The sequence below is a fragment of the Amborella trichopoda genome, chromosome 6 (assembly GCF_054954075.1).
Source record: "Amborella trichopoda isolate Santa Cruz 75 chromosome 6, AtrichopodaSantaCruz75HAP2 v2.0, whole genome shotgun sequence".
Classification (NCBI taxonomy): domain Eukaryota; kingdom Viridiplantae; phylum Streptophyta; class Magnoliopsida; order Amborellales; family Amborellaceae; genus Amborella; species Amborella trichopoda.
Genome location: NC_142341.1, coordinates 41,719,156 through 41,746,711, shown reverse-complemented (window position 1 = coordinate 41,746,711; position 27,556 = coordinate 41,719,156). Strand labels below are relative to the sequence as shown.

Below are 27,556 nucleotides of genomic sequence, written 5' to 3'. Positions count from 1 at the left end.
AGTATAGAAAGCTTGCCCATCATATATATCCCTTTATTTTTTAGCAACGAGGTCTCTATATTAGTTTATTAATTGACTTACACTATAAACTCAAGTTTTTATATTTTCTAAAAATTTCTATCATTCCTTATGTTTTCTTCCATAAATTTTGGGCCCTCATCCCTGAGGAACTCCTTTTTATGGTGAGAGGGTTTATGTCAAGGAACGAATTTTTTAAAGGGGTAAGCTCGACTTTCATTGTTTTAATTCCTAAGAAATCAATCATCGTATAGTTAAAAACGTGAGATATATATTGGTTTTTAAAGGAATCTCTCTTTCTCTCTCTCAATCTCAATATGCTCTCTCAATCTCTCTCTTACACGTACTCTCTCTCTCTAAAATTAGTTAAAAACATAAGATACATATTGTTTTCTCTCTCTTTCCCTAAAATAGGTTCTCTCTCTCTTATACATACTATGACGACCCTAAAATTTGTGAATTTAAAACATAATATTAATAGTATTGATAGAAATAAACACAAAATAAATAAATGAAATAAAATAAAATACTTAAAAGAAATATTCATAGCGATAATTCATTGTGCATTATAGGGATCATTATTTTCACTTATACGATTTTAGCAATTCTTTTCTTAAGTTTGTGCCTCACAAGTTTGTTAGTATGGACCCTTGGTCCACCAACTTTTTGTAAGAAGCTTTGGGTAAAGGTCAGTGGAACGTCCACCTGGGAGCTCACTTACATCATGTTAAAACACTCGAGGGTTCAGCTTCATTTGGGTGGACCTTAGATCCACCATCTTGAACTTCATATCTTACATATCATTGCTTTTAAGGTGGCAGCTTCATAGTTCCAATGCACCACGACCATCTTTGTAGAATTTGTAGATATGATTGACCTTCCTTTGTAACTTTTGATCAAATGCATCATTATAATTTTTGTTGGATAAAAAAGATGTATATATCAAGACCTTCATGTTAATATCAGTTGTGGGCAGAATTTGTACATATTAAAATTACACTATTTGGTGCAATTCGAATATACTAGTAGAAAAAAATAGTATGTCACACCTCGGAAAGGTTAATGAACTCAGGGTATCACAAAAATAGTATCCGAGCAATAGATTTAAGATCTTATGAAATCTGAATAGAAGTATATTCTAAGTCATACTTATTGTATGCAACCATAGAGCCTAGTATACTCTAAGTGATACTTATTGTATGTAACCATAGAACCTAGGAGAATATGGTATGTAACCATAGAGCATGGGAGAATATGGTTGCTTTATGTAGCGTTGAATGGGGAATGCAATCCACCCAGGCAGTGAGTTATGAGTAATGCAATCCACCCAAGCAGTGAGTTATGAGAAATGGTGGGTATATATCGAACAATTAGAAAAAATATTTAAAGTAAAGGAATGATCATGATAATAGGAAATTGACCCAACACTACATCGTAACATTTGAGCAAATGAGCTCTCAGATGTTGTATTCTAGAAAGAGAAAAGTTTGCTAATAAATTTATGAGGTGGTAATGTGTTCTTAATAAGAGGACTGGTGCAGGAGAATATAGAAAATATTTGAAAAAGAGTATATGTGCCATAGTCATCGCGTAGCGGAGTTGTGGTGGGCCCATAACCCATATAAACAAAATTTAGAAAACTAAATTTCTTTAAGGGGGGAGAATGTGACGACCCTAAAATTTGTAGAATTAAAACATAATAGTAATAGTATTGATATAAATAAACACAAAATAAATAAATAAATAAAACAAAAAAAATTCTTACAATAAAAAAATATTCAGAGCAATAGTTTGTGCATTATAGGGACCATTATTTTCACTTATACGAGTTTAGCAACTCTTTTCTTAAGTTTGTGTTGACAAGTTTGTTAGTATGGACCCTTGGTCCACCAACTTTTTGTAAGAAGTTTTGGGTAAAGGTGGGTCGAACCTCCAACTTACGTGGCAGCCCAGTTACATTATGTTAAAACACTTGAGGGTTCAGCTTCATTTGGGTGGACCTTAGGTCCACCATCTTGAACTTCATATCTTATATACCTTTGCTTTTAACGTGGCAGCTTCATAGTTCGAATGCACCTTCATGTTCATATCGTTTCTGGGCAGAATTTGTAAATATTAGAATTATTACATTTGGTGCCCTTCGAATATACTAGTAGAAATTTTAAATTTGTTCTATAAATAGATAGATAGTACAAGAATAATATATCCCACCTCAAGAAGGTTAATGAGTTCGGAGCGTAACGCATACTCTCTCTAAACTTAGTTTAAAAGATAGAAAATATATAATATAAAATATCACCCCATAAAATTTATATGTACTCTCCCTCTTCTTTTTTTTTCCTTTAAAATATATGTACTCTCTCTCTTCTTTTAGAGTTAAGATTGTGTCTTACAACCTTTTACAATTAAATACCTAAATTTATCTATACTCTCTCTTTTTTCTTTTTTTTTTTTAAATATAGGTACAGTCTCTCTCTTCTTTTAGAGTTAAGATTACGTCTTATAACCCTTTATAATTAAGAACCTTACCTATTTTCGCGACATGTGTCTACCCCTTAACTCTTACTTAATATAAATATAGATGACTCCCTTAATATTATCGAGCAATATAATATAAGGCATAAGATCCCATTAAAGTTGAGATCGTTTTCATCCATATCCCTCAATCTCTATCTATCTCCTTTTAGCATGTTTTTAGGGAAACTAATATGCATATCTCTCAATCCCTATCTTTATCCTTTCAGCATGGTTTTAAGGAAGCTAATATGGATGCTGATAAGTACGTTAGAGTGGAGGTTTCTTATTTTTTAGATTTTTATTTTTAACGACATAATTATCTCGTGTTCAACGAAGTTTATCAATAAATTTATTATTATCGGTAAAGAATAAAACCTAAGTTATTTGGGTCAAATATTTTCCACTCTCTGTTTTTTTGAGCTTTTTAAAATCTTATCCTAAGGATAACTAATTTTTTGGACATATAGCCATCATTATATTAATTATATTAAGTTTTTTGGACATATAGCCATTATTATATTAATTATCAACCATAGTCACAACTTCAAATAAACCATTTTTTTTTGTCAATGGGTCATAAATTTTTAATAGTAGGAAAATGATTTGACAGGGCTGCAGCTCTATCAAAATAAGTAAAGCCTCACCTCATAACTCATTGAAAATTTCAATTTAAGCATGGAAAAACCTTTACATTGAAATGAACATTATGGTTGTGAAAAGAAATTAGAATTTTAAGTTCTAAAAATAGTTTATATTATAACAAATTACCTAGACCATACATTTCACATTGAAAAAAATGTTCAAAGCTCTGTAAGTTCTGTGCTATTTTTTTAGTTTCAAATTTTACTGTCGGTGTTGGAAAATAATTTTATTGTCAAAAAAATTTATTCTCGATGTTGGAAAATAATTTTTGAGCCATCATAAAGATTTCTATTACTCAAAAGTGTCATCAGGACAAGGATGTAATGTGAGGTTTTATTTTGTTTTCATAAAGCCTAGGTCTTATAGAAACTTTGTCCAAAAAAAAATACGTGATGACTGATAAAACCCAAATTAATAAAAGGGTGTGGTTTGTATAGGGCCTAGGCTCTAAACAATCAAATTAGAACTTAGCTTCTAATAATGTCGAGAAATGTGGTTTCAATAGTAGAAACCTTTGTGATGACTTTAAAATATATTTTCATTGTTATTTATTAAGTTTAAAGATTCAAAACTAGTGTAGATCGATAGATCTGAAACCTTAAAAATCATAAAAATTGATGGTCCAAAAATACATTACAAAATACATTATTTTCAGAACTTCAAATCCAATTTTTTCTTATGTCCGTGGATCTTGATGTCGAAATGATCAATTTGAGGATATTTGGGCATCAAAACAACTTCTTTTAATAAAGTTTTTGAGATAGGCTCTAATTTGATTGTTTATAACCTCGGCTCTATATAAACTTTTTCCTTAATATAATCTCATTTCGCTCGCACTATAAAGTGGCCTAAGGAGAAGACTTGTTTTGTTGTGTCGGTGGATAAGCTTATTTCAGAATTAACTTTTTTTTCTTGTGAAAATTATCGCCAAAGGATGCTCCCATAGGATTATTATATAGGAGTATACTGTTCATATAATCTCTCGGACTATATCATATTTTAGAATTTTTTTTTGTCAAAATTATTGGCTCCCATAGGATTATATCCAAGTATATTGTTCACATAATATATCGCACAATAACCCATCTAGGGGTAATTTTGGGAGCCCAAAGTTTGAGACTTCAAACTTTCTAACCCATGGACTAAACTCAATAAAAAGAAATCCACGTTGCGCTCACTAACAATAATGTCTCAAGATTGAATTGCGAACATCCATTTTTTTTTAAGAGCGAGATATAGTATTATAAACCACAAAATTCAAAATTTTTTTATGAAATAATTATTCAGTGATTTTTAAGTGGTTCCCATCTTTAGAGATTGAAAGACAATAATAGGTGTATGTTCCTACAGGAGCATAATATAAGCACTAATAATTATTTTTCCACTAAAAAAATTAGTGCTTAAGTTTTTAAAAGCATATATCAATGGTGTACCAGCTTGAACGGGCTTATTTTCGTAGGTCCCTATCATTTTTACTTTTCGAGGTCACTTGCTAGGCTAGGGGAGGTTACATCACTCGAATATGACGTATATAAATAAGTATAACATAAAAGAAAAGTATGCAAGGAGACCAATGGGGATGATAATTACTCTCCTTTATAACGTTTTAAATTAGGTAGTTGTGAATGTGTCATTGGTTAAATTTATATTAAAATAAAATAAAAAATTCAAATTTTAACGTACATCTGAAAGCATCCAATTTGATAATTAGAGACCTCATTGTACCAAAGATCGACATAGCATACGACCCCATATAAAATTGGTCTTTAACCGAGGGAGCATACACCACCTGCAGGAGCATAAAATCTTTTTCCGGCTTGTACGAAATTCCATATCCTCCGAAACTCATCTTAATTTCGCCGCAATAAACCCGAAACGTTGACTATTCTACAGATCGCTAGTACGTGAGCAGAAGCCCATTCTATTATTTTGCCCCTGCTCGTGGTTTTACTATTTTGCCCCTGTCAGTATTTTTACCATTTTGCCCCTTGCAAGATGTATGCTCCCTATGATGAGCACGTGCAGCGTCGCCATGAGGAGAAAGGCCGCCTCCATACCTGGTCAGTGTATTCTTCTTAAAAAAATATATTTATATTTATTTTCTTCTATTTATTTATTTTTGGGGAATTTTTTTCTATTTATTTGCTATATATGTATGTGGTTTTTCTTATCTTAAAACTTTTGAGAGATGTTTTGATTTTGTGATGTTTGTGGGTTATTCTGTTCTCTCTTTATGTGGGGTATTTCAGGTTTCCCTAAATTTTATTTGAATTCCCTGATAATTGTAGTTTTACCACATTATTCCCTTTTGTCGCGCTACTTCAAATTTACTGATTTAATTTATCTTGATTGTAACTTGTGCATTTTCTAAATAAAAAATTTATAGAAAGTCTTCAATCATAGATCTAAAAGTATATTATTTATATAATTTATGTAGTTTGGTGATTTTTAATTCATTGCTTTTTTTTAGATTATTTCTATGTCTAAATCAAAAATTTTCAATAATCGATTTTTGTTAGATTTTTATAGACAATAGTTTCTTTTTTTTTTTTTTTTTTCTTTTAACAAATTTGTTTGAGTTTTTAGCTTGTTATATCCTGTACAGGCCCGGTTAGTCAGACAGCTCGGGGCAGGGCCGAGTCCAATGCCCGAACCGAGTTTGAAAACATTGCTAATTCATGTGAATTTCCCTCGCTTCCTTATTTTCTATCATTTTAACGTCATTAAAAAAGAGACAAAAAATTGGTGCACACTTAATGAACAAGAAAATTAGAGTTAAGTTTGAATTTTTTTTAGAAAATTAGGGGGTTATTAGCTACAATTTTTCATTAGCTTTTTATTCAGGCTATTAGGATTCTTTTCTTGTAGTGTATGCGGGTTATTTTGGAGTTTTTTATTCGGATATTCCAAAATTTGCTGTAATTATTTGACTTATTGATTTCTCTTCTTTTTGGTTGCAGTCTTTTTGCACGGTGCTCTGCTTTTGCTATCGCGAGACATGTCAATGCTGCCTTGATGTCCTCATTAGCTGCCGCTAGGTTTTTTTTTTTTTTTTTTTTCTTTTTTTTAGATTATTGGAAAATATAATAAGGGATTTGTATACTATTTTAAGAATGAATTTTCTGTGAGATCATGAGCTTGGAATGTGATCGGACCTGTATATATGAATCCGCTAAACACTAAGTTAAAAAAATTTGCCTTTAAAAAATGCATCCACTAAAAACTAAGTGAAAAGATAGAGAAAGAGTGTACTTTCTGCCACTGTGTAAGAGAGAGTGTTTCTTATTCTCTCCATAATAAGCAGCAGCAGCAGCCAAATTGAATTGGGTGAAACAACAAAGTTATGCCAAATTTGTCTCCACTTAAGAAGGTCAGTGGTTCTCAAATCTCTTTTCATCAACTCCTCTTTCATCATCTTTGCTCCTCCTCCTCCTCTCCTCTTCACCTTGGTTCTCACAGAATACAGACCGGCCCACAAAGAAATTATTGGGGTTTCTCTTCTCCATTTTTGCAACACCATCTCCATCATTTTACAAGCTTCGGAGGAGATTCCAGTTGCTTCTATTCTGACAAGGTTGTTGCGAAGCCCTCGAATTCTCTACAAGACCTTCTCAAGCTCTTCAATTGCTCACCTGAAACAATCCGCAGGTTCTGGCGGCAGGCCTCGAGGCTGGAACCTGATGATGTCCTTAACCTCCTCTTACTTCTGCAATCCCAGAAAACAATCCCATATGCAGCCACTCTGTCGTGGAAGCTGTTCAATTGGGCCTCAAGCCAATTTCATTTCTGTCATCTTCCTCAATCATATATGATTTTGTTATCTATGCTTGTCGAAGCGGGGTTTATGAAAGAAGCAGAATCCATACTTCAGTCCATGGAAGATATCGGGGTCCTGCCGAATGTGGGAGCTTTCGATATGTTCATAGAAGGGTACGTTAAGTCTGGAAATTTGGAGAGTGCCATGATGATGTATGATAGAGCCAGAGGTCGAGGTTTGATCATCTCTTCAGCCTGTGGTAGGGGTCTTCTCCATTTTTTGATCAAAAGGAACCAAACCCAATTGGCATTTGATGTTTATTTGGATATGATGAAAGCTAGTATGGATACAGATGTTCATGCGTTGGAGATGCTTGTTGCATTGCTATGCAAGGACAAAAGGGTTGGAGAAGCTCGAAATCTTCTTGAGCGAGCATCTCATTTGGGTCTCAAGTGGAGCCAAATGGTTATAAACAGGATTGCTAATGCCTATCATGAAGGGCATGATTTTCACAAGCTTTTGTGTTTCTTGAATGAATTGGAATGTGCACCAGATGCTCTTGTTTGTAACAAGATCATAACTTTTATTTGCAGAGAAGGGGGCACGAGAGAAGCCTGGTTATTGGTGAATAGGTTGGAGGATATAGGTTTTAAGCCCGATGAAGTAACCTTTGAAATCCTTATAATTTGTGGCTGTAGAGAAGGCAATCTTAGAGGTGCACTCATGTTTTTGTCTGAGCTTTTCTCTAGAGGATTGAAACCTGATTTCTACACTTACAATGCTATCATAGCTGGGGTGTTTAAAGAGAGAATGGGGCATCATGCCAAAGAAGTCCTTTACGATATGATCGAACGAGGGATTACCCCTAATTTATCTACTTTTAGGATTTTGTTGGCTGGCTATTGTAAAGAGGCCAAGTTTGAAGAAGCCAAGGAAATTGTGAGGGAGATGGTCACCCATGGTTGTATTTCACCACCCTTGGTTTCTGAGGATCCTTTAGTGAGGGCCTTTGCCATCTTGGGTCTTGATCCTTTGAATGTCAAAATTAAGAGGGACAACACTTTAGGGCTTCTCAAAACCGAATTCTTTGATACTTTGGGTAATGGACTGTACTTGGACACAAACATTCAAGAGTATGAGAGTACTCTAATGGGTATCTTGGATGAAGCAATGATGTTTCCCAACTTCTCTCTTTCCATAGTGAGAGAATGTAGTGTAGGTCATCTTGAAGCTGCTTTGAAACTGAAGGATGCAATGGTTCAAATGGGTTTGAGTCCCTCTGCAATTGCCTGGTCTGAAATAGTTAAGGGCCTCTGTGCTGGAGGTTATGTGGAGAAAGCTCTTGATGTCATAGAGGAAACACCCGAACTTGGTAAACTATTGGACCAAGAAGCAATGATTGTCCTGATCCAAACTTTTTTTGAGAGAAAAATGTCATCAAGGATCAGGCCATTTTTGAATGATGTTATGCAGAGAGAGCTTCCCATAATGAATGATTTATATACAACTTTACTTATAGGTTTATGTGAGGAAGGGAGCATAAAAGAACTTGATGAGTATTGGGCCATTGCTAGAAGGAAAGGGTGGTTACCCGGCTTAAACAATTGTAAGACACTTGCGGCCTGTCTATGCAGAGAAGGAATGCTCGGGAAAGTGATGGAACTTGTTGAAATAATGATATCGAATGGCAATCACTCAAGCTCTAAGATGTGCAACCTCATTCTTGAAGAACTTTGCTGCAATGGTTTCGCACAAGTTGGGTATGATTTGGTGCATCAAGTTCATAGAAGTAGTCTGACTTTGGATCATGAAGCCTATAAACATCTCTTAATGGGGTTTTGTAAAGAAAAGAAGTTTTCTGAAGCCATATACATTCTTGACATATTGTTGGAGAAGAAAATAGCCTTATGTTTTGATGCATACAAAGTAGTGGTACCTTGTTTGTTTAGGTGGAACAAACTGGAGGAAGCTCTAAAGATACATGAAATATCCATCAATAAACAGCTTGGGGCAACTGTGGAAGTCTATAACATTCTTGTTATCGGGTTATGTGAGGCCGGGAAGGTCTGTGAGGCAACAAAGCAATTGCAAGGTTTGTTGTCTAAGGGCTTCTTTCCAGATAAAGATACACTCGATGCCATTCTTCAAGGCTATTGTAAAGAAGCCAACATAACCAGCGCAATGTTGCTTCTATGTATCATGTTAAAGAAGAATTTATGCCCTTCTATCTCAAGTTATAGGCAATTAGTACGTCAACTATGTACAAAAAGCATGTTATGTCATGCTTTGAGGCTGGAAGAGCTCATAATGTTCAGTGAAACAGAGAATCATCTGAGTGTTCATTGCAATATTCTACTCTTCCATCTATCTCACATGGTAGACAGCTTGCTACTATCAGGAGTTGTAAACAAAATGAGGAGTAATGGCTTCGTGGTTGATCAGTTTACGTGCAATCTGCTGATTGCTAGCCATTGTAAATGCAAGAATATCTCTAAATCATTGCAAATATTAAAGCTCATGCTTCAAAATAATCTTCAACCAAGCATACGTAGCTTCAACATTGTTATTAGTTGTCTTTGTAGGCAAGGTTCCCTTGGTGAAGGACTGGAATTGAGCAGCATAATGGAATCGAAAGGTTGGGTGTTTGGTTCCATGGTCCAAAGTTCTTTGGTTGAGGGCCTTCTCTTGGCTGGTAGAATTGAGGAAGCTGAAGCTTTTCTAAGTCGGATTGAACAGAAAGGTTTAGTTTCTTGTAATGTTGGCTATGACTTCCTGATCAAGAGATTGTGCAATTATGATAGGGTGAATAAAGCTATCAATCTTCTCAATGTAATGCTTAAGAAAGGGAGCATTCCAAGTGATACCAGTTACAATTCAATCATCCATGCATTGTGTGTCCGAAAAGAATTCGATGAAGCTCTTGACTTCCATGCGGAAATGCTTCATAAGAATCTTGAACCCAGCATGGAGGCATGTGAGGCATTGATTTTTGGTCTTTGTGGTGATGGAAGAACAGAGGAAGCAAAAAGGCAATTGGATGATATGTTGCGAAGAGGTCAGATCCCTACAAGTATCATGTACCAAACTGTGGTTGATACGTATTACCAAGCAAACAATGTTAAGGGAGCATCACAAGTACTGAGAGATATGCAACATTGTGGTTATGTGCCTGATTTCAAAACTCATTGGTCTCTCATAAGCAATTTAAGCAACGATGACAAGGAAAGTAATAATAAGGGCTTCTTATCTCGACTTCTTTCACAAAGTGGTTTCCTTTCAAAGGACTCTTCTTTGGGGCGTGGATGAGCTCTTGAGGTCATATGTAGTTTTCAAATGATGAGCCTCCTCAATTCTATGCATCTGTTTTCTGCGTTCTTCATATTAAAACCTTGGGACATTTCCTGCACATGTGAGTAATTACTGGGTTCCTCTAGGTATACGAATTCTTTCTTGATAGGTAGTTGTTTTTAATTTTCATTTCATATTCTTTGGAAAATGAAAAGATATCTGCTTGTGTATGATGTTTCGAATTTTGGGAAAACGTTGGCTCTAATTTGGTTTGAATTTTGGGAAATGTTGACCATAATTTGGTTTTGGAGTATAGTTTTGGGATCCATTTTTAGTATTTGTAGCCCAAATTGGCTGAGATATGCACATTTTAGAAAGAGAAATTCAGCTGTTTCCAACTAGATTTCAAGGTTATTTTCTTAATGCATATTATGACATTGCATGATTTTCGAAACTTGCATCCAAAGTTCTGCTGAAATTTACATTAGAAAGCGGGGTACTTTTCGAAACTTCTCTAGTTATCTTTTTTTTTTATTTTACTTTTACTCGGAGAGAATTTTGGCCATATTTCTGCCAGACATCAGAAACTATGATTTTTTTTTTCATTGTATTGAAACTTTAATTCAAGAAGTAGGCCTCTTATTTGTAGTGGCACATTCTCTATGTATATTTTCTGTCCTTGTGGTTAGTCTTGCTCTGAGAGTCCGAAGGGCAACAAACTTGGATTTGTTTTAATTTATTTTGTTCCTTGGCAACCTCTTCTTATAGTGTTGACATCTTATTTTCAGCTGTTTGAAAGTCTTTAATATTTTTAAATTTCATAGTTACGATTTGTAAATTACATTAATAAGCTTGCATGTACTTGAAATCTGGATCAAGGGGTGGGCAGGTATGTTGTGAGGAAAAGGCCACTTCTCTGCAGAGCAACTTGATGCACTTTATCCAAATGTATCTTTGGATGCATTTTAATAATTTCCTTTTCTATGATTTCAAACTATTTGTTTATTGGTATGACAATCTTCTATAGTTGTAAAAACTGCCAATCGGTTAAAATCTATCGTGCATGGGATTTTAAGCATGGGCTTGATTGGTTCCGGCATTGAGATTGCAAAACTATGTCCTAGGTTCTAATCCCACCATTGACCTGCCCAAAAACGTAATCTGTTATGTATGCCCAAAACAACATTTAATTATGAAGTATGCTTTGCTTGTCGTCTTACAAACGATCTCAATATAAGGTGTTTTTGTCTTTTATTTTGATAGTCATTGATAATGTGTACTTTTGAGAGCAAATTGCATGCATGTGGAATCATTTATATTCACCGAGTACATTCAAGGAATTATGAGATGAATACCAGATATCACTGGTTAAAACTGTCTCGCTTGCTTTTTTGTTTTTTTTTTAACATAAATGTCTCACTTGTTTTCTGTTCACAGAATATTGACTTCCTAATGCATGGGCAATGACATATAACATAGGAGCGCTTGCTTTACGGGGATGTGGCCAATGGAGTATGTGAAGCATAGCCTCCATGGTGTTCCATTTTCGAATAAATATCTCGGTACTCAGGTGCTTCAATTTACACCCTTCAAATGAGATATCTGTACAGCTAAAGGAGTTGCAAAAATTTATGTCAATTAAAAAATGAAAAAGAGAAAGGAACTATTAAATTCCTTAAACAAGTATAGTCCTAGGTCTGGATACACGAACTAAAATAAATTTTTTTTTTCTGGTGTATCTATTGGGAATTGTTGTTTTACTTTTCTGATATATTTCTGAATGTCTAGTTTGTCTTCACTTTCATAAATTTTTTTGTGGAGTTTCCAAACGAAAAATTGTATGAATTATTTTTTGATTCTTGCCTTCTTGGTGTCTTCTAATATTGCTTCCATCATTATTCCTTATCAAAATATGTGTTTGTAATAGATCATGGGACTTGGTCCATGTTCACCTGTGGTCTTCTCATCTTGCCTTTTCTGCTCTATTCCCTGTCAATCGACATGATGAAGTATGTTAGACGTGCAGCAATTCTCAGTCTTGGGATAGTGATATCTACATACTTTGGGCAAGAAAACTGAGTGGATTAGAGAACAAAGGGCCCAAATCATTGATGTCAAATGTGGCTAGATTTTATCTGCATGGTTTAGAGGATGAACTCTAGGACATGCTATTTGGCCCCACCAAACATTTTGTGCCAACCATTTTCCTATGATATGATATTCTATGTACTGCCACAAGAGTAAAAAGTTATTACTTTTAATTTAATGTGTGCTTGTAGTTCTCTGGGCCAATTTTTCTCCTTTTCCTGTTCCTGTTCTAGCTCATAATCATCACAATCAGTATCAATGTCACTCTACATTTGGTTTTTTTATTTCTGTCCTTCTACATTTGTTATTTTCTGCAACTAAAAATAAATAATAAAATGACAGGTCAGCTTGTTTGTGGTTTTGGAACAAACTTACAGGGTTCGAGCCATGACCTCCCTCACCTAGACTAAAATTGTCAGACTTCATGAAGTTTTACAAAGTTTCAAATGTATTTGTTACGTATATAAATAAAATGCATTTGTCTTTTTTTGAAGGTAAGAAGATTCTCCACAAGCAATGTCTCGTATGGAGTCCTTGATTGCTGGACAGTTCAGGAGAAACATATATATCCTTTCTCTTCGAACCACCTTGGAATGAGATAGCCAGGGCATACTTCTAAAAGGCAAGTATAAACCTACTAGTTTTCTCATATTCATTAAGAATGAGGGGCTACATATCAAAATGATCAACTCGTTTTCTAGTCTGCATGCTTGTAGTCATTCTCTGTTAACTCTGATATTTTCCTTGAGAGTTAAAGATTTAATATAATATGATTTACGAGTTTATGCTCTGTAGTTTCCTGGGATGCTGGTGGATAATAATGCTTTAATTAGTTGTGAAACTAGAAAACTGCTTTGAGTAATGATGCTGCCAGACCTAGAAGTGTTCAAAACCTTATTTCTGGGGTCTGCTTTGAATCGAATGCCCCAAATTGCATTACCCCATGTTTGAGATTATTCAATGAGTTTCTTGCTTTGAATGATCTCATAGATATTCCAATCCTTGGTGCATAGCATAGATGGTTCTATGCCCCACAGCCTGCGCACCAATGGTGGTTCTTTTCATTGCTGTATACGTAGTAGTAATACAAGGGATAAGGAGTACCACTCATTGTCAATACCTGTAAACAGTTTCCAATCTATCATTTTCATGTATTATACAGTTTCCTATCATGATATATTCTCCCTTACAGTTTCCATTGTCAGTTGTGTATGATTTTCTTATAGAAAAGAACATCAAATATAACAATGTAGACTTTCCCAAGATAAATATTTAGGTCGCAGTGTATTCATATTGTTTCCGGAAGGGAAACTATAGAATGAGACCGTTTACCTTTGGTACAAGGTGGTCATATTAATTTTGACCATTGGATGTGAAATTGCATGGCTGCAATTATTCCATTGATGAAGCTCAAACTTCAAAGGAAATTTTTTCGAACTTTGTGATACATCTAAACTAACAAATTTTATATCGGATGGTTGTAAGTAATTGTGACCACCTTGTATCAAAGATAAATGACCTCATTGTATACAATCCTTTCCATGAATGTCACTCTTTCTATTAGTCTCTAGCTTTAAAGAAAAGAACAATTGTTTCATGCGGGCTGGACCGCATTTCTACAATTTGCGGTCCAGAAGTATAAAGCATCCATCTTAAAGATGGATGCAAATAGGTGGTCCATCTAAGAACAATTGTAACTAAGGTCCAAATGTTTCCTAATATAATTATTATTTCTAGTTTTCAATATCTATTTATTTTTATATTCATGATCTCCATGTTATATAGTCTCTAAAAATTAGGATCAAATGATATTTAAAAAATATATTTATTGCCAAGCCTTCATTTGTGCTTGACTGCATGCTAACCAGGTCCTAAAGAAAATATCATTAGATCATTTAATTCTCATGCTGCAAACAATTTGGACCTGCAAAATTTAGGTTTGAATCATGTTGGTTTTGATGAAGGGCTGTATGATTTAGTGAACATGTGTGGTGTTCCATTTGTGTCTTTGGTCATGATTTTAGAGTACCAAAATTGTAGCTTCTAAAGCAGAAGTTAGCTTTATGGAAAAATGACAAATTTGAGAAAATTTTGCAGAAAAATTAATAATTTAGAATAAAGAAATTCAACTGATTAAACAATATCAAAATGGCCATGACCAGTTGCTAATAGTAGAAAGAAAGGGGCTTTTGCTAATATAATTAAGAAAAGGAAAAAGGCTGGAAGAGATCCCAATTTATTTTTCAAATTCAATAGAACCATTTTAAAAAAGGAAAAAATTTATATAGAGCCGAGGCGCTAAAATATCAAATTAGAGCGCACTTCAAAAATTTCATTAGAACAGGTTGTTTTGATGCCCAAATATCCTCAAATTGATCATTTCGACATCAAGATGCATGGACATGAGAAAAAAATGGATTTCAAGTTTTGGAAATAGTCCATCTTATAATGCATTTTTTGAACCGTCAATTTTCAAGATTTTTAAGTTTTCATAGATCTGCTCTATCTACACTATTTTTTAAGCTTGAAATTTTATAATTAGAGATGAAAATATATTTTAAGGCTATCACAAAGATTTCCAGTATTGAAACCATATTTCTGGACACTATTTGAAGGTGTGCTTTATTTTGATTGTTTAGACCCTCAGCTCAATACAAACCGCACCCTTTCAAAAAATATATGATATAATATATTCAAATGGTGAGGAATGAACTAGAGTGTTAAAGAAAATTGAAACCATTATATTTAAATGGTGAGAGAAATAACTTTGGAAAATATGAAATAGCATAGGAATACATATGCCCCACACCAAAAGCTTTGTGTGGCTTTTGAGCATTATAATGATGACACTTATACACAAATAGTTCTTCAGAGCTACTTAGCTTTTATTCCTTTTATTTATATTTTTTAACATCAATATCATGAATAATGTTTTTTCTCAAACCCCTTGTTAACATAGCATAAAAAAATAAAAAAAATAAAAAAAAAACTTGTTTAGACTTCAGGTTTGGGAACTATGTTTCTAACATTTGGTTAAGAAACCTAGCAAGTTTGATGGATGGTTCAGCATGTGCAAACCATGAAATCTTTTTCTTTGGGAAAACCTTTCTATATGGTATTAGGTATAGCAAAATTATATATGTCATTCCTCTTCTAGCCATTCGATCTAAATGGATGGTGGGGATGACTTCAATGACAATGTCAGGTCTGAACACTATTTTATTTTTCAGTTTTCTATAAATCATCTTAATATAAAATTTGGGGCATGCCTTCTTCTTATAGCGGCGCACCTTAAGAAAATGAAAAATTAATATTTAAAATAAATAAAATAATAAAAAACTCCTTAAAAGTTGTAGGGGTATTTTGATCATTTTATTTTGTTAGATTTCTCTTTTTTCCAAATTTGTTTTAATTGTTCCCCTATGAGAGGAGGACATACACTAAATTTGAAGTTCAGGCGATCTAAATAAAAATAAAATACTCTGAACTATCCTATAAAAATCAAATAGTTAGATGCTAACTCTGAAGCAGGCATCCATTCAGATCAAACAACTAAGAGAGGGATAACATATATAATTTTTCATGTGCCTAGAAATTCGCATTTTGTGAAACCTTAAATACAAAGTATTTCTTTTAGCTGAAGCGAGCCAAAGTGCTCTATCTTTTCAGACCCATAAATTGCTTATTAGTTTGGATAAGAGACTTTGGTTTAGAATTCCTTGGTTTAAATACTATATATATAGATTGCATAGTTGCAACTCATTTCCGTATGAAGGCACAAGGCCTAGATTTTGAATTGATAGCCATTTAAGTTGAATATATATAGGGAAAAGTTTATATAGAGCCAAGGCTCTAAACAATCAAATTGGAGCCTACCCCAAAAAATTCACTATAAGAGGTTGTTTTGATGCCCAAATATCTTCAAATTGTTTATCTCGACATTAAGATGTATGGATATGAGAAAAAAAAAATGGATTTCAAGTTTTGGATATAGTGTATTTTGTAATGCATTTTTGGGACCGTAAATTTTCAAGTTTATATAGATATGTCGATCTACACTATTTGTGAAGCTTTAAACTGTATAAATAAAGATGAAAATATATTTTAAGGCCATCACAAATATTTTCAGTATGAAAACCACATGTCTCAACACTATTTGAAGGTAGGCTCTAATTTGAGTGTTTAGAGCCTAGGCTCTATACAATATATGTGTGTCTGTGCATGCAGAAAGAAAGTAATGTTTTCTTGTAGTTGGTGCTAAAGAAGAGCCGCATGTTTCATTTGTTCTTCTTGTTAAAAACACTAAATTGAATAAAGTTTCATTATATATTTTTAAAAGAATAAGTATGTAAAGAGACCAATGACTTTTCGAAAAGGGGTCACAACTCAACTATTCGTGTTAATCAAATTTCAAATCAAATGTTAGTAAGTGTGCTTGTGACTAAACTCAAAGCTCAACAAAAAATTCTTGAACTTCGTGATATATCCCAAGACATCCAATTGGACATCTTATGGCTAAGATTGATTGTGACCTCATTGTACTAAGGATTAATGGCCTTATAGTATACAATCCCTGGATTGAGCTATCTCAAAAATTGCCTGAACCGCATGAATCAAATCGGAACTGAACCTCGGCAAAGTTGGGGCCGATTCCCATTTTTTATTCAAATAAATGACCTAAAAATGGATACTTTTTCTCTCAAATGAATATTTTTTTTTTTGTTTTTTTTTTTTTTTTTTTTTTAACATGAACTGTTAGTAGTGGACTATCAATTTTTTAAACTATTGGTTGTTTTCAAAAGGAGTTAGCAATGGTAGGGATGGAAACCGAGACTAGTAGCTGAGTCACAGGAGCTACCCCTTAACCTCAGCCCCATTCCTTCCCAAACAGACATTATAGTGGTATCAATTTCAAAAGGATAATTGGGTCCTATCACAACGGTAATTTAGTAATTGATAGGGGGCATTTTGGTTAAGGGTTTTACTATAAAACAAGATTTAAAAACACGATTTGGTGGCGCAGATGCCCCTCTAGAAAACCGATCTAGATTGGTAGATTAAAAAAATTTAAAAAGTTATCAATATTTAAGGGAATAAGAATCAATCCGAACCACGTTACTTTTAAAACCTCGATGAAAAATATAGAAGATATCTACAATATTACTGGAGAGTGATAGAGCGTCGAATTCACAATGGCAATTTTTGGTCTTTAAAGGAAAAATCTCAAGGGTGTTATTGTCATATATAAAATGTGCGTGCATGTGAAAGGTGCGACGAAAGGGGTTCACAAGGGTAATTTGGTTATATCAGGAAAATGCCAGGGCTGTTATCGTAATATACAAGATATTTGTTTTTTTTACCATTAAATATACATTAGATATTGAACAATTGTTTCATGCGGGCTGGACTGCATTTCTACAATATGCGATCCAGAGGTATAAAGCATCAATCTTAAAGATGGATGCAAATAGGTGGTCCATCTAAAAACAATTGTAACTAACAGTGCAAATCTTCTTTTAATAAAATTATTATTTTTAGTTTTCAAAACTTATTTATTTTTCATATTCATGATCTCCATGTTAAAGATTATATATTCTCTAAAAATTAAGATCAAATTATATTTAAAAATATATTTATCGCCAAGCCCGCATTTCTACATGAGCAGGCTTGGCTGCATGATTTTTATAGTGTTTCTCTTGATTAAACCCTTGTATTTTTCCTCTTAAATAAGATGATTTTCAATTTTAGGCATTCTCATCATTTTTGCAAAAATATTGGAGATAATATAGTTAGAAATTTAAAGATAAATTTTATTTATTAAAATTTTAAAATAGTTCTATATATTTTAGATTTTACATTTCTGTTCCACATTTTGAGACCAAAAACATATTTTTAAATTTTATCGCACACCTATAAAAATATTAAAGAAATAGGGTGTGAGATTACTATCTTTTCATGACATGTTGTACCCTCTAATTTCATTAAATCTCGGGAGTTTGAGGAACCTTTATACTTAGGGAATATATATAATGAGACCATTTACTTTTAGTACAAAGTGGTCACAATTAATTTTGACCATTGGATGTGAAATTGATTGGCTACATTTATTTCATTGACCAAGCTCAAAGTTCAAAAGAAATTTTTCCAAACTTTGCGACACAACCAAGCTATCAGATTTCACATCGGATGGTTATAAGTAATTGTGACCTCGTTGTACCAAAGGTAAATAGTATCATTATTGTATACAATTCCTTATATATATATATATATATATATTAGAATGGTTTCAGGAACCTTTGTAATAAATTAGGCATGTCTAAAATGCCGTTTCCATGTTAAATGAAAATAATACAGAAAAGGTATTTATTAATTAAGATATTCAATGCTCACAATCTTTGATTTAAATTAGATAATCCCATCAAAACAGGGGTCCCTCTCAATAGAAACAGAAAAGTGTCCCATTAGGATAGATTAGATAATCACTCTTCCCTCCCTCCAATCCACACGCGCGCACACACAGAGAGAGAAAACCCAAACTGTTCCAACAAAAGGGAATATATGAGAGAATCCAAACTGTTCCAATAAAAGAGAATATGGGCGTGTTTAATAAGTGGGAGTTTCTGGAAGTGGGAGTTAAATGTCCCACTTCCATGTTTGATATTACTGTGTGGAAGCTGTAAGTGGAAAGGCGGCCTTCCATGCAGCTATTTTTTAGTGTTAAAATGAGTTCATTTTTGGAACACATCCCTTCCATAAAAAATGATGGAAGAACAGTCTTCCATAATTTGTGGGAGAGTCCCTTCCACTTCCAAAAACTCAATGGGTCAAACGCACCCATATGTTAAATTTGGAAAATAGTTGGTTGAGGTTTTTATGCTACATTAAATTTTAGTAGATATGGTATGAAGAAAAGGGATGACGATTACGCTATAGAGTATTTTTTTTTTTTGTTAATAATACTGAATGACTCTAAATTATGAGGAAATAAGAGACTCTTTTTTGTTGAAATTAAATATTTCAAAAAATAAACTTCCCAACTAATTTTGCAGTATCCAATGCCCCTCTAATTGTTGGACAATTTGAAACTTGCTTTCTATTTAATTGAGTTCCTTCAATTTTGATGCTCTCTCTCTCTCGATTTCTGTGGTATTCTTTCTAATGAAGAAATGGTTTTGCAGCGAGGCGATCCAATTGAGGAGAGACACAGGGAAAATACAGAACGAGGGCCTATTGTGGAGCAGCTCATTTATTGCATTAACGGCTATAGAGAAGCAGCACTTTCAAAAGATCCTAAATTTGATCACATTGAAAGATCCTAAATTTGATCACATTGAAAGATCCTAAATTTGATCACATTGATGGTGCAGATAAGCAGAAGGTACAGAAGTGTATCTGTTCAACAACAAATAAGCTTTTAGTACATTATCACTATATTATTCATTAGTAAATGTTGTCTACTTGTATATTGAAGTTAGAAAGTGTTTAGGGGTTCGAGGGCTTGATACCTCTTCAGGATTTGATTATCGCTTTTCTTTTCCTGTTTTCTGAGTATAAATATTTATTTACTTAGATGTGGCGAAGTAAAAAAGGAATGGGGTTGAGGTCAAGGGCGGTAGCACCACCTGTGCCTCAGCTACCGATCTTGGTTTCCATTCATACCAATGCTAACCCCTTTCGAAAACTACTAACGGTTTAATAAAATTGGTAACCCACTACTAACGGTTAACATTTAAAAATATATATTTATTTACTTCGGTGTTGACCTGGTTTGGGTCTCATTTTACTTAGGTGTTGACCTGGTTTGGGTCTCATTTTACTTAGGTGTTGACCTGGTTTGGGTCTCATCCAATAATAGAATTAGTCAAGAAATTGTTATCACTTTCCTTCTGCTGGACCACTTGCGGTGGTTTGGGTCTCATCCAATAATAGAATTAGTCAAGAAATTGTTATCACTTTCCTTCTGCTGGACCACTTACTGTGGTTTTGCCTTCCAATTTCTATAGTCTCGTAAGTCTTCAGTCTTCAGTCTTTGTTATGTGAAAACAGATTACATACCCCTTGTAAGTCTTCAGTCTTTGTTATGTGAAAACAGATTACATACCCCTCTGTACCTCATACCAAGGGTCTGGCTGTTGCCTTCCAATTTCTACAATCTCGTAAGTCTTCAGTCTTTGTTATGTGAAAACAAATTACATACCCCTCGTAAGTCTTCAGTCTTTGTTATGTGAAAACAGATTACATACCCCTCGTCAGTCTTCAGTCTTTGTTATGTGAAAACAGATTACATACCCCTCTGTACCTCATACCGAAGGGTCTGGCCGTTGGTATCTTCAAGCCCTTAACTGAAATTGAGCAGAAACTAAGCATGTTGAAACAGAAGAAGTCTCTGTTCGTATGTCCCAGAAATAGTTTGTATGAAATAAGTTTTGGTTGAATGTAGATCGCATCTCTTTTATATGTGAATAATTGCAAATTTCTAAATTAAAAAGCTAGAGATTGGCTCGGAAATTGTGGAGATTTGTTGAAGAAAATGGGTGCAGCCATGTTTAGAAGGGACACTGTTAGGATCCCAAGATTGGGTATGAAACAGGAACATTAAAGAAACAACGAGTTTTTTATTTTTTATTTTTGATAATTCATGCAAAGTACACTTTCTAGCAAGGAAGATCCAAAATAACTTTTTACTCTTCTTGCTGATCAGTGAAACTAAAGTTGCTTTTCTTTTCTATTTTTTGAAACAAATTTTCCCGTTGTTTTCTTTTAAACCCTTTTTTTTAGGGAAAATTATAATTTGTACTCTGCAAATTACTGCAAAACTCAATTCCATCGAAATCTTCTCTCTCGAAGAAAAAGAACCTACTCTTTTTTCTCTCTCAAAGAAAAAGAACCTACTCTTTTTTACCATACAACCTCACTTCGCTGTTGTGATTACTCTATACTTTGCAGGGACATCATTGAGCATATGCTTTGATAAATTTCCTTTGAGAGGTAACATATGAAGTATCGGTGAAATAAACAGTAAAAAGCTTTTAGTAAGGCTTCTATGATCTACTCTTTAAGAGCCCAAAACGTGCACCTGCTTGTTCCTCATCATGGTGCAGTGGAAAGGATGTGTGTTAATTGGTTTCCTCCTCGCACCTATAGGAAGAATTATTGCCTTTAAACTACTGTGAAACTTCTAAAATAAGTTGTTACTATTTAGGATTATTTTTCTTTTGATGAGTATTGTAGCTTATCATCGCTAAAAGTCCTCCAGTTCTGTGTCATGTGGTAATTTCTTAGTAATGATGACTAGTTACATATTATTTTAGCAAAGCTCAGTTCATGTTTGATGCTTCTTTAACTGTTTGGCTGAGTTGAAGTCATATTTGATGTTTATTAAAATGTCAGGTTGTGAATGAGTGTACTGAGGCAGAAGCCTGGTTGAGAGAGAAACCTGGTTGAGAGAGAAAAAGCAGCAACAAGATGCATTGCCCAAGCATGCAAATCCTGTCCTCTTTTCTTCTGACTTGAAGAAGAAAGCTTAGACCTTAAGACAGGTAATCTTGAATGCTATATCTGCTGGTTCTTTCTTTATCAATTATTTATATCCTCACTTTTTTTCCCCACGAAACGAGTTACTCTTCTCTATAAATTTCTTTTTTTTTTTTTTTTTGTTTTGTAAGTTACTCTTCTCTATAAATTTCTTTTATTTTTTTATTCTTTTGGGTGAGTCAGTGGGGAGAGGACCCCTTCCCTTGGTAGGAATTGAGCCTAGGATGTAGTGTTGCAAATCGTCAGGCGCTAACCAATTAAGCCTGTGCTCTTTTCATGTCTTCCCAATAAATTATGAATGCCATATATGCCATTTCTGTTTTCCTTTTTTAGTAACATAGAAAAGGAAATCTAAGCGGATTTCAAATGAATTATCTTTTCTACAGTTATTCCAGAGGAATTCTTATGAGGTAAAGTATAGAGCACACATGGTAACCACCAGGGCCTTGTTTGACGCTTCTCTACATGTTACATGTGGGTCATGTTTTCCTCCTGTACATGCGAAAACTATTATGCATATGGCCGTTGTGTCAAAATTAACAGAAATTTAGTTCCATTCAAGGATGAAATTCAGGGTTCAAATGCTTTGACGTCATAGTAGCCAGCTTTTCTTTCACTTTACCAAAAGCAAAAAAGCAAAAAGAGGAAAAAGAAAGAGGAAAAAAGGCTTGTCTTGATCGATTGAAAATTTGCCTCTAATTTATGGGGTGGAGTAAGTCAAACTCCTGTGGTTGTTTGCCTACTGTTAATCTATTGAATATCTATGATACTGTCAATTCTTTCTATAATGATTTCTTAACATGGGAGAGAGATCTTCAACATTTAAAACATTAATACTAACTCAGGAATCTGGCTTGGGTCAAAGATGGTAGAGGCTGAGTTTTTATAGCCTAACGTCTCAAGTTCCATTCCTATGTAAACTTGTCCAAAAAAAGAAAAAAACATTGATTTTAACTCAGGTTAACTATTTCTTTCCTTTTTGGGTTCAGGTAGCTGACAACAGGTTCTGTAGACCTATCATGACAAAGCCAAAGCCTGCACCTGCCAAATCGCCAGCTCCTGCTGAGGACCTACCCCCTCCTCCCCATCCCACCGAAACCCAACAAGAGAGCGTGAACCCTAGTGAACAGGGCCCCGAGGCTGAGGGCCAAGCCCCTCCCCCTGACACTGAGCCCATGGAAACTGACAAATCTGAAACCGCCTTTCCTGAGTGAAAGCTCAAAACAACCTCCCAAGGTATGAAAATCGTTGGGAAGTTCTAAAAAAGCATGCTGCCTGTTCAGTTGTTATTCATTAGACGAGCCTCCTTTTTTTCCAGTAATCATATTTGGTATGTATTTTCTCTTGTTTATTTGCCCCATTATCGGCAAAAGCATTTTGGTTTGTAGCTGAGGTGGGGAAGGCAGTCTTGTTGGTGGTGTGTTTGAAAGGTTGGAGCCTCTAAACTTTTGGGGGGCCTCCATGATTTTGAAGGTCGAGAAAAATTTAAGAGTTCATGCCCTTAGAAATGGGTGCGTTTGTAGGCATTGTGGAGTGTGGGCCGTAAACCTATTGACTCCAACTTCGCAAATCAGAACTGGATGCAGACCTCTTTGTTCTACAGAAAAAATGTGACAATCATGGCAGGGGAGGTGGAAATAAGCCTCGAATCAATTCATGGAGAGAACGTAAGGTGAATGTGTTCGGCCAGTTGAAATTGTCTTCTGGGACTCCTGCCCCTCGAAGATCTTCTAGCCTTTGGAATTAATATTATGGTATCGTATGCGATGGGGTCGAGGGCCCTACAATTGGGTAGCCCTACAATTGGGTAGTTAGTCGTGGTTGTTCGCTTTGCAAAGTGGGCGCCTGTAGCGTACTTTGTTGTGCAATTTTTTTTTTTTTGATAATCAACTTTGTTGTGCATATTGTATAAATAATTTTCAGGTCTTCAAATCTAAAAAATTGATACCTACGCATCATTATCTGGAAAATGATTTTTTTTTTTATTTTGTCTTATGTAAAAGGTTCATATAAGGTTACAACATTAAAATGTAGAATTAAATATGCACTTTAAAAATCGAACGGAAAAGGTCGTTTTAATGTTGAAAAACCTTGTAATTGATTGTCTTGACATATGGAAAAAAAAAGAGACTTTGAGTCTTAGAAATCTAGATCATCCATTTTCAACATTTTCATATGTATATTGATCTATTTGATTTTAACTATTTTTTTAGTTGAAAATTTTATAATTAGATATAAAAATAGATTTTCAGATAATCCTAAAATTTCTTATACCAAACTTACATGCTATGATAAAATTTGGAGCTGCGCTTTAATTGGATTGTTTAAGGTTCTGTGTTTACTTCTAGGGTGTGGTTTGTATAAGGTTGAGGCTCTAAATGATCAAAGTAAGGTACATTTTCAAATAGTGTGGTGACATGTCCCAAGCCATCCAATTGCACATCCAATTGTTAAGATTAATTGTGACATCTTTGTACTAAAGATAAATGTATGATAGTATCTAATGTATACCATTTTAATAAAATAATTAATATAGATTATTACAATCTTATTTATACATATAAGATTAAAATTTTATATAAGCTTTTTGTATTTTATATACCCTATTTTATAAAAAAATATACAAAATGACTTTTTATTTTCTACATAAGGAGGTCTCAATCCCTTTTGTCCGATTTTAAATCGAGTGGCTATGAGTGTGTCATTGATTAGACTCAATATTTAAATAAAATTTTTCAAAATTTATGACACATTTCATACTATTCAATTTGAAATCTAATGGTTAGGAACAATTGTGACCTCCTTCCAATAAAGATAATTGGTCTGACAATATACGTTAAAAAGGGTGCAATACTATAGCGAGATTATATATTGTTCATTACTCCCTCACTCGAGAGACTGACTTGGCGAATTTCTTCAGTATGAAAATTTAGGAACCACCTAAAATTGCTAGATGATTATTTAAAAAAAAACTGAGTTTTGAAATTTTTTGACACATATTTTCCTTAAAAGATTAGATGGTTTCTATACAAGCTGGAGACATTTTTTTTTTTTCACGGCATAGACGATTCACTTGGGATTTTTTTTCTTAAATTAGCAAATGTGACAAAGTTACATCCCAAAATTCAAGGTTCTCAAATTACAACTACATTGGATTTTACTCAATAGTAAATACATATTATACTCCCATACAAGTATAAAATTTCTAAACTTTAATAACAACTTTGACCCATTGGATTTTACTCAATAGTAAATACATATTATACTCCCATACAAGTATAAAATTTCTAAACTTCAATAACAACTTTGACCCATCATCATCATAGCCTTTATCTAACTATTTGGGTTCGGTTATTAACAACACCAATAATCCTGCTAATAATAATAATTAAAGAGGGCCAATATTCTCCACGTTTTTCTTTGATGCACTCAAAACATGGGTGGGCATAAATTGCAAAATATTTTCTATTTCCATTCATCTGACATGTTTTGACCTTTTTTTATGAAAGGAGTGAAGAGGAAGTAAGGAAAAATCCAAAGATAAAAATTGGCAAGGAAAAGGAAAAAAATATGGCATCTTTATTAGGGGGAATAAACTGAAAAGTTTGTTGGAAATTGGGACATAAATATAGTTAAAACTTTATTGAAACTTTGTATGCGAAAGAGAATTTAAGGGACTAGAATGATACGCGTAAGAGACTTAAGGGACTAGAACGAAGTGCTTGCTGTGAATCTTGGGATTTTGGGTAAGCAATAAAAGTAGGGGCAAAAGAGAAAAATACCCGTTCTTGCATCTTTCCATTGGACATCCGATAGCCATAGAGGTATTATGCAGATAGTATGCTACATGTAAAATCAAGTGTGCATACTCCACAAGAGATAGCTGACATGAATCTCACATTTGCTCATGCCCATCGCTATAAAATCAAACGGTGGAATGAGTCATTTAGCATCCTGGTGCGGATGGTTTGGTTGAGATTACATGTATATTATTTAAGGACTGTACACTATGAGCCTATTTATTTTTCGCATAAAGAGTTCAAAATTATTTTTAGCCTATGGATGTGATATTAATCAGAGTAGAGTGCCTCACAACATTTGAGAGGTTTTTTATTTCGGACTTTGTGCCCAACAAGAACACGTCAGCAGCAACTCAATCTTAAAACTAAGGGTCAATGATGATTGTGACCTCTTTGTTCGAAAGTAAATGGTCTCGTTATATATATTTCCTATTATTTATGTACCGCATGTCGTGCCAATATGGGATCTTTTTACAAAAATCACTAGTATAAAGTTTGGGATTGTCTACAAAGAAACCATTTATCTTTTGTACATAGAGGTCACAATCATTCTCACTCATTGGATAAATTGAATGGTTTGGGGTAAGTCCGAAAATTCGAGAAGTTTTTTTTGGAACTTTGTATCTATTTAATGATACTCTTACAACCGCTTATTTTGAAATTTAAGGGTACAAAAAGACAATTTATCTTTTGTACATGGAGGTCACAATCATTCTTATCCTTTAAATTTCAAAATGGGTTTGGAGGAAGTGTCACCAGAAAGAAAACCTAATGCTGTGTTTCGATGAAGATATTCTTTGTGAACAATTTTTTTTTATGTTATACATATAAAGTTTATTTTTAAAATATCTTTTAGAAAAATGTAGGAATGCTTGGATGACATCCTATTAAATGAGTCATTTGTATACTAGTGATAAGTTTAGCTCAAAGGATTAACATTTGGGTGACAATGAGTCATTAGTATACTAATGACAAGTTTAACTCAAAATATGGGATTAATAGTTTGGTGACAACTTGTTAATCGGTAGTTTTTTAGAATGGACTAGGGCTCTAATTGGAGCATTGGCAGTAGCATGCTAAGCTTCATGACTAATCCCTTTTTTTTGCTTTCTTTTTTGTTAATAAGTATATGCGAGTCTCAGAGTTACACTCGGATCTCAACTCCTATAGATTATTGATGTGACAGTTACTACTTATATGTTATCTATAAAAAGAAGTTAAGCCCCCAAGAATATAAAGAAGACACTATATAAAAAGAAGAAAGAGAAACATATACAGGGAATGAGATCACTAAAGGAACTCTTAATTTGCCGCCAACTTGATGACTTGGTCTACAGGATTTGAATAGAAATTTAAGTGTGTATGTAATTTAATGACAAATCTGAATAAGTTGTTCATTAATATCAATTTTTACTTCATTTTTTTTTTGAGTAAATTACAAATAGCCCCCAAGACTAGACTTTCTATACGAGTTACCCCCAATCAAACTTTTTTGTCTTTTTTTTTATCGTAAAATATAAGTTCTTAGCAAATACCCCCTACCTAAATAAAAAATAAAAGAGGTCTAAACTACCCTCCCTTACTTTTCGTTTACCCACATCCCTCTTTCCTCTTTCCCAAGAAAAGGCGGTCTGACGTATTCTTAGGGTGGTTCGACAATGCAATGTCGATTCGGTAAATAATAGTGGTCATCCGGTAGTACAAGTGGAGGTCCAACATTGACAAAAAACGGTCCAGCAATAGGCCCATGCAGTCTGGCACTGCCAAAAAGCAGTCCGACAACGAGCCCATGCGGTCCAGCAATAGGCCCAAAGTGCAATGTCAAAGAGCGGTCTAACAGCCCATGTAAAGCCATGTGAATGTCCGGCCAAAGTTAATTTTTTATGGAAGAAAAAAGGTATTTTCGTCAAAA

The 27,556-nt window shown here is 34.0% G+C and overlaps 1 protein-coding gene across 2 annotated transcripts; it reads left to right on the top strand.

Annotated features, from left to right (window-relative positions):
* Positions 1-6,137: 6,137 nt before the first annotated feature.
* On the top strand, positions 6,138-23,802 carry LOC110006889 (Pentatricopeptide repeat (PPR) superfamily protein). Of its 2 annotated transcripts, XM_088870852.1 has the most exons (7): positions 6,138-10,343; positions 11,660-11,792; positions 12,805-12,932; positions 19,489-19,688; positions 21,701-21,849; positions 22,834-23,080; positions 23,233-23,802. In XM_088870852.1, exon 1 carries the CDS (start codon positions 6,521-6,523, stop codon positions 10,238-10,240), a length of 3,720 nt encoding a protein of 1,239 aa, XP_088726978.1. In that variant the 5' UTR covers positions 6,138-6,520; the 3' UTR covers positions 10,241-10,343; positions 11,660-11,792; positions 12,805-12,932; positions 19,489-19,688; positions 21,701-21,849; positions 22,834-23,080; positions 23,233-23,802. The 2 variants fall into 2 exon arrangements, with proteins under 2 accessions (XP_088726978.1, XP_088726977.1); XM_088870851.1 differs by having other exon boundaries at positions 22,834-23,802.
* The last annotated feature ends 3,754 nt before the right edge of the window (positions 23,803-27,556 follow it).

What these genes read in the sequence shown, in the direction of transcription:
- LOC110006889 (XM_088870852.1), top strand. Translation starts at nt 6,521, where the DNA reads ATGCCAAATTTGTCTCCACTTAAGAAGGTCAGTGGTTCTCAAATCTCT.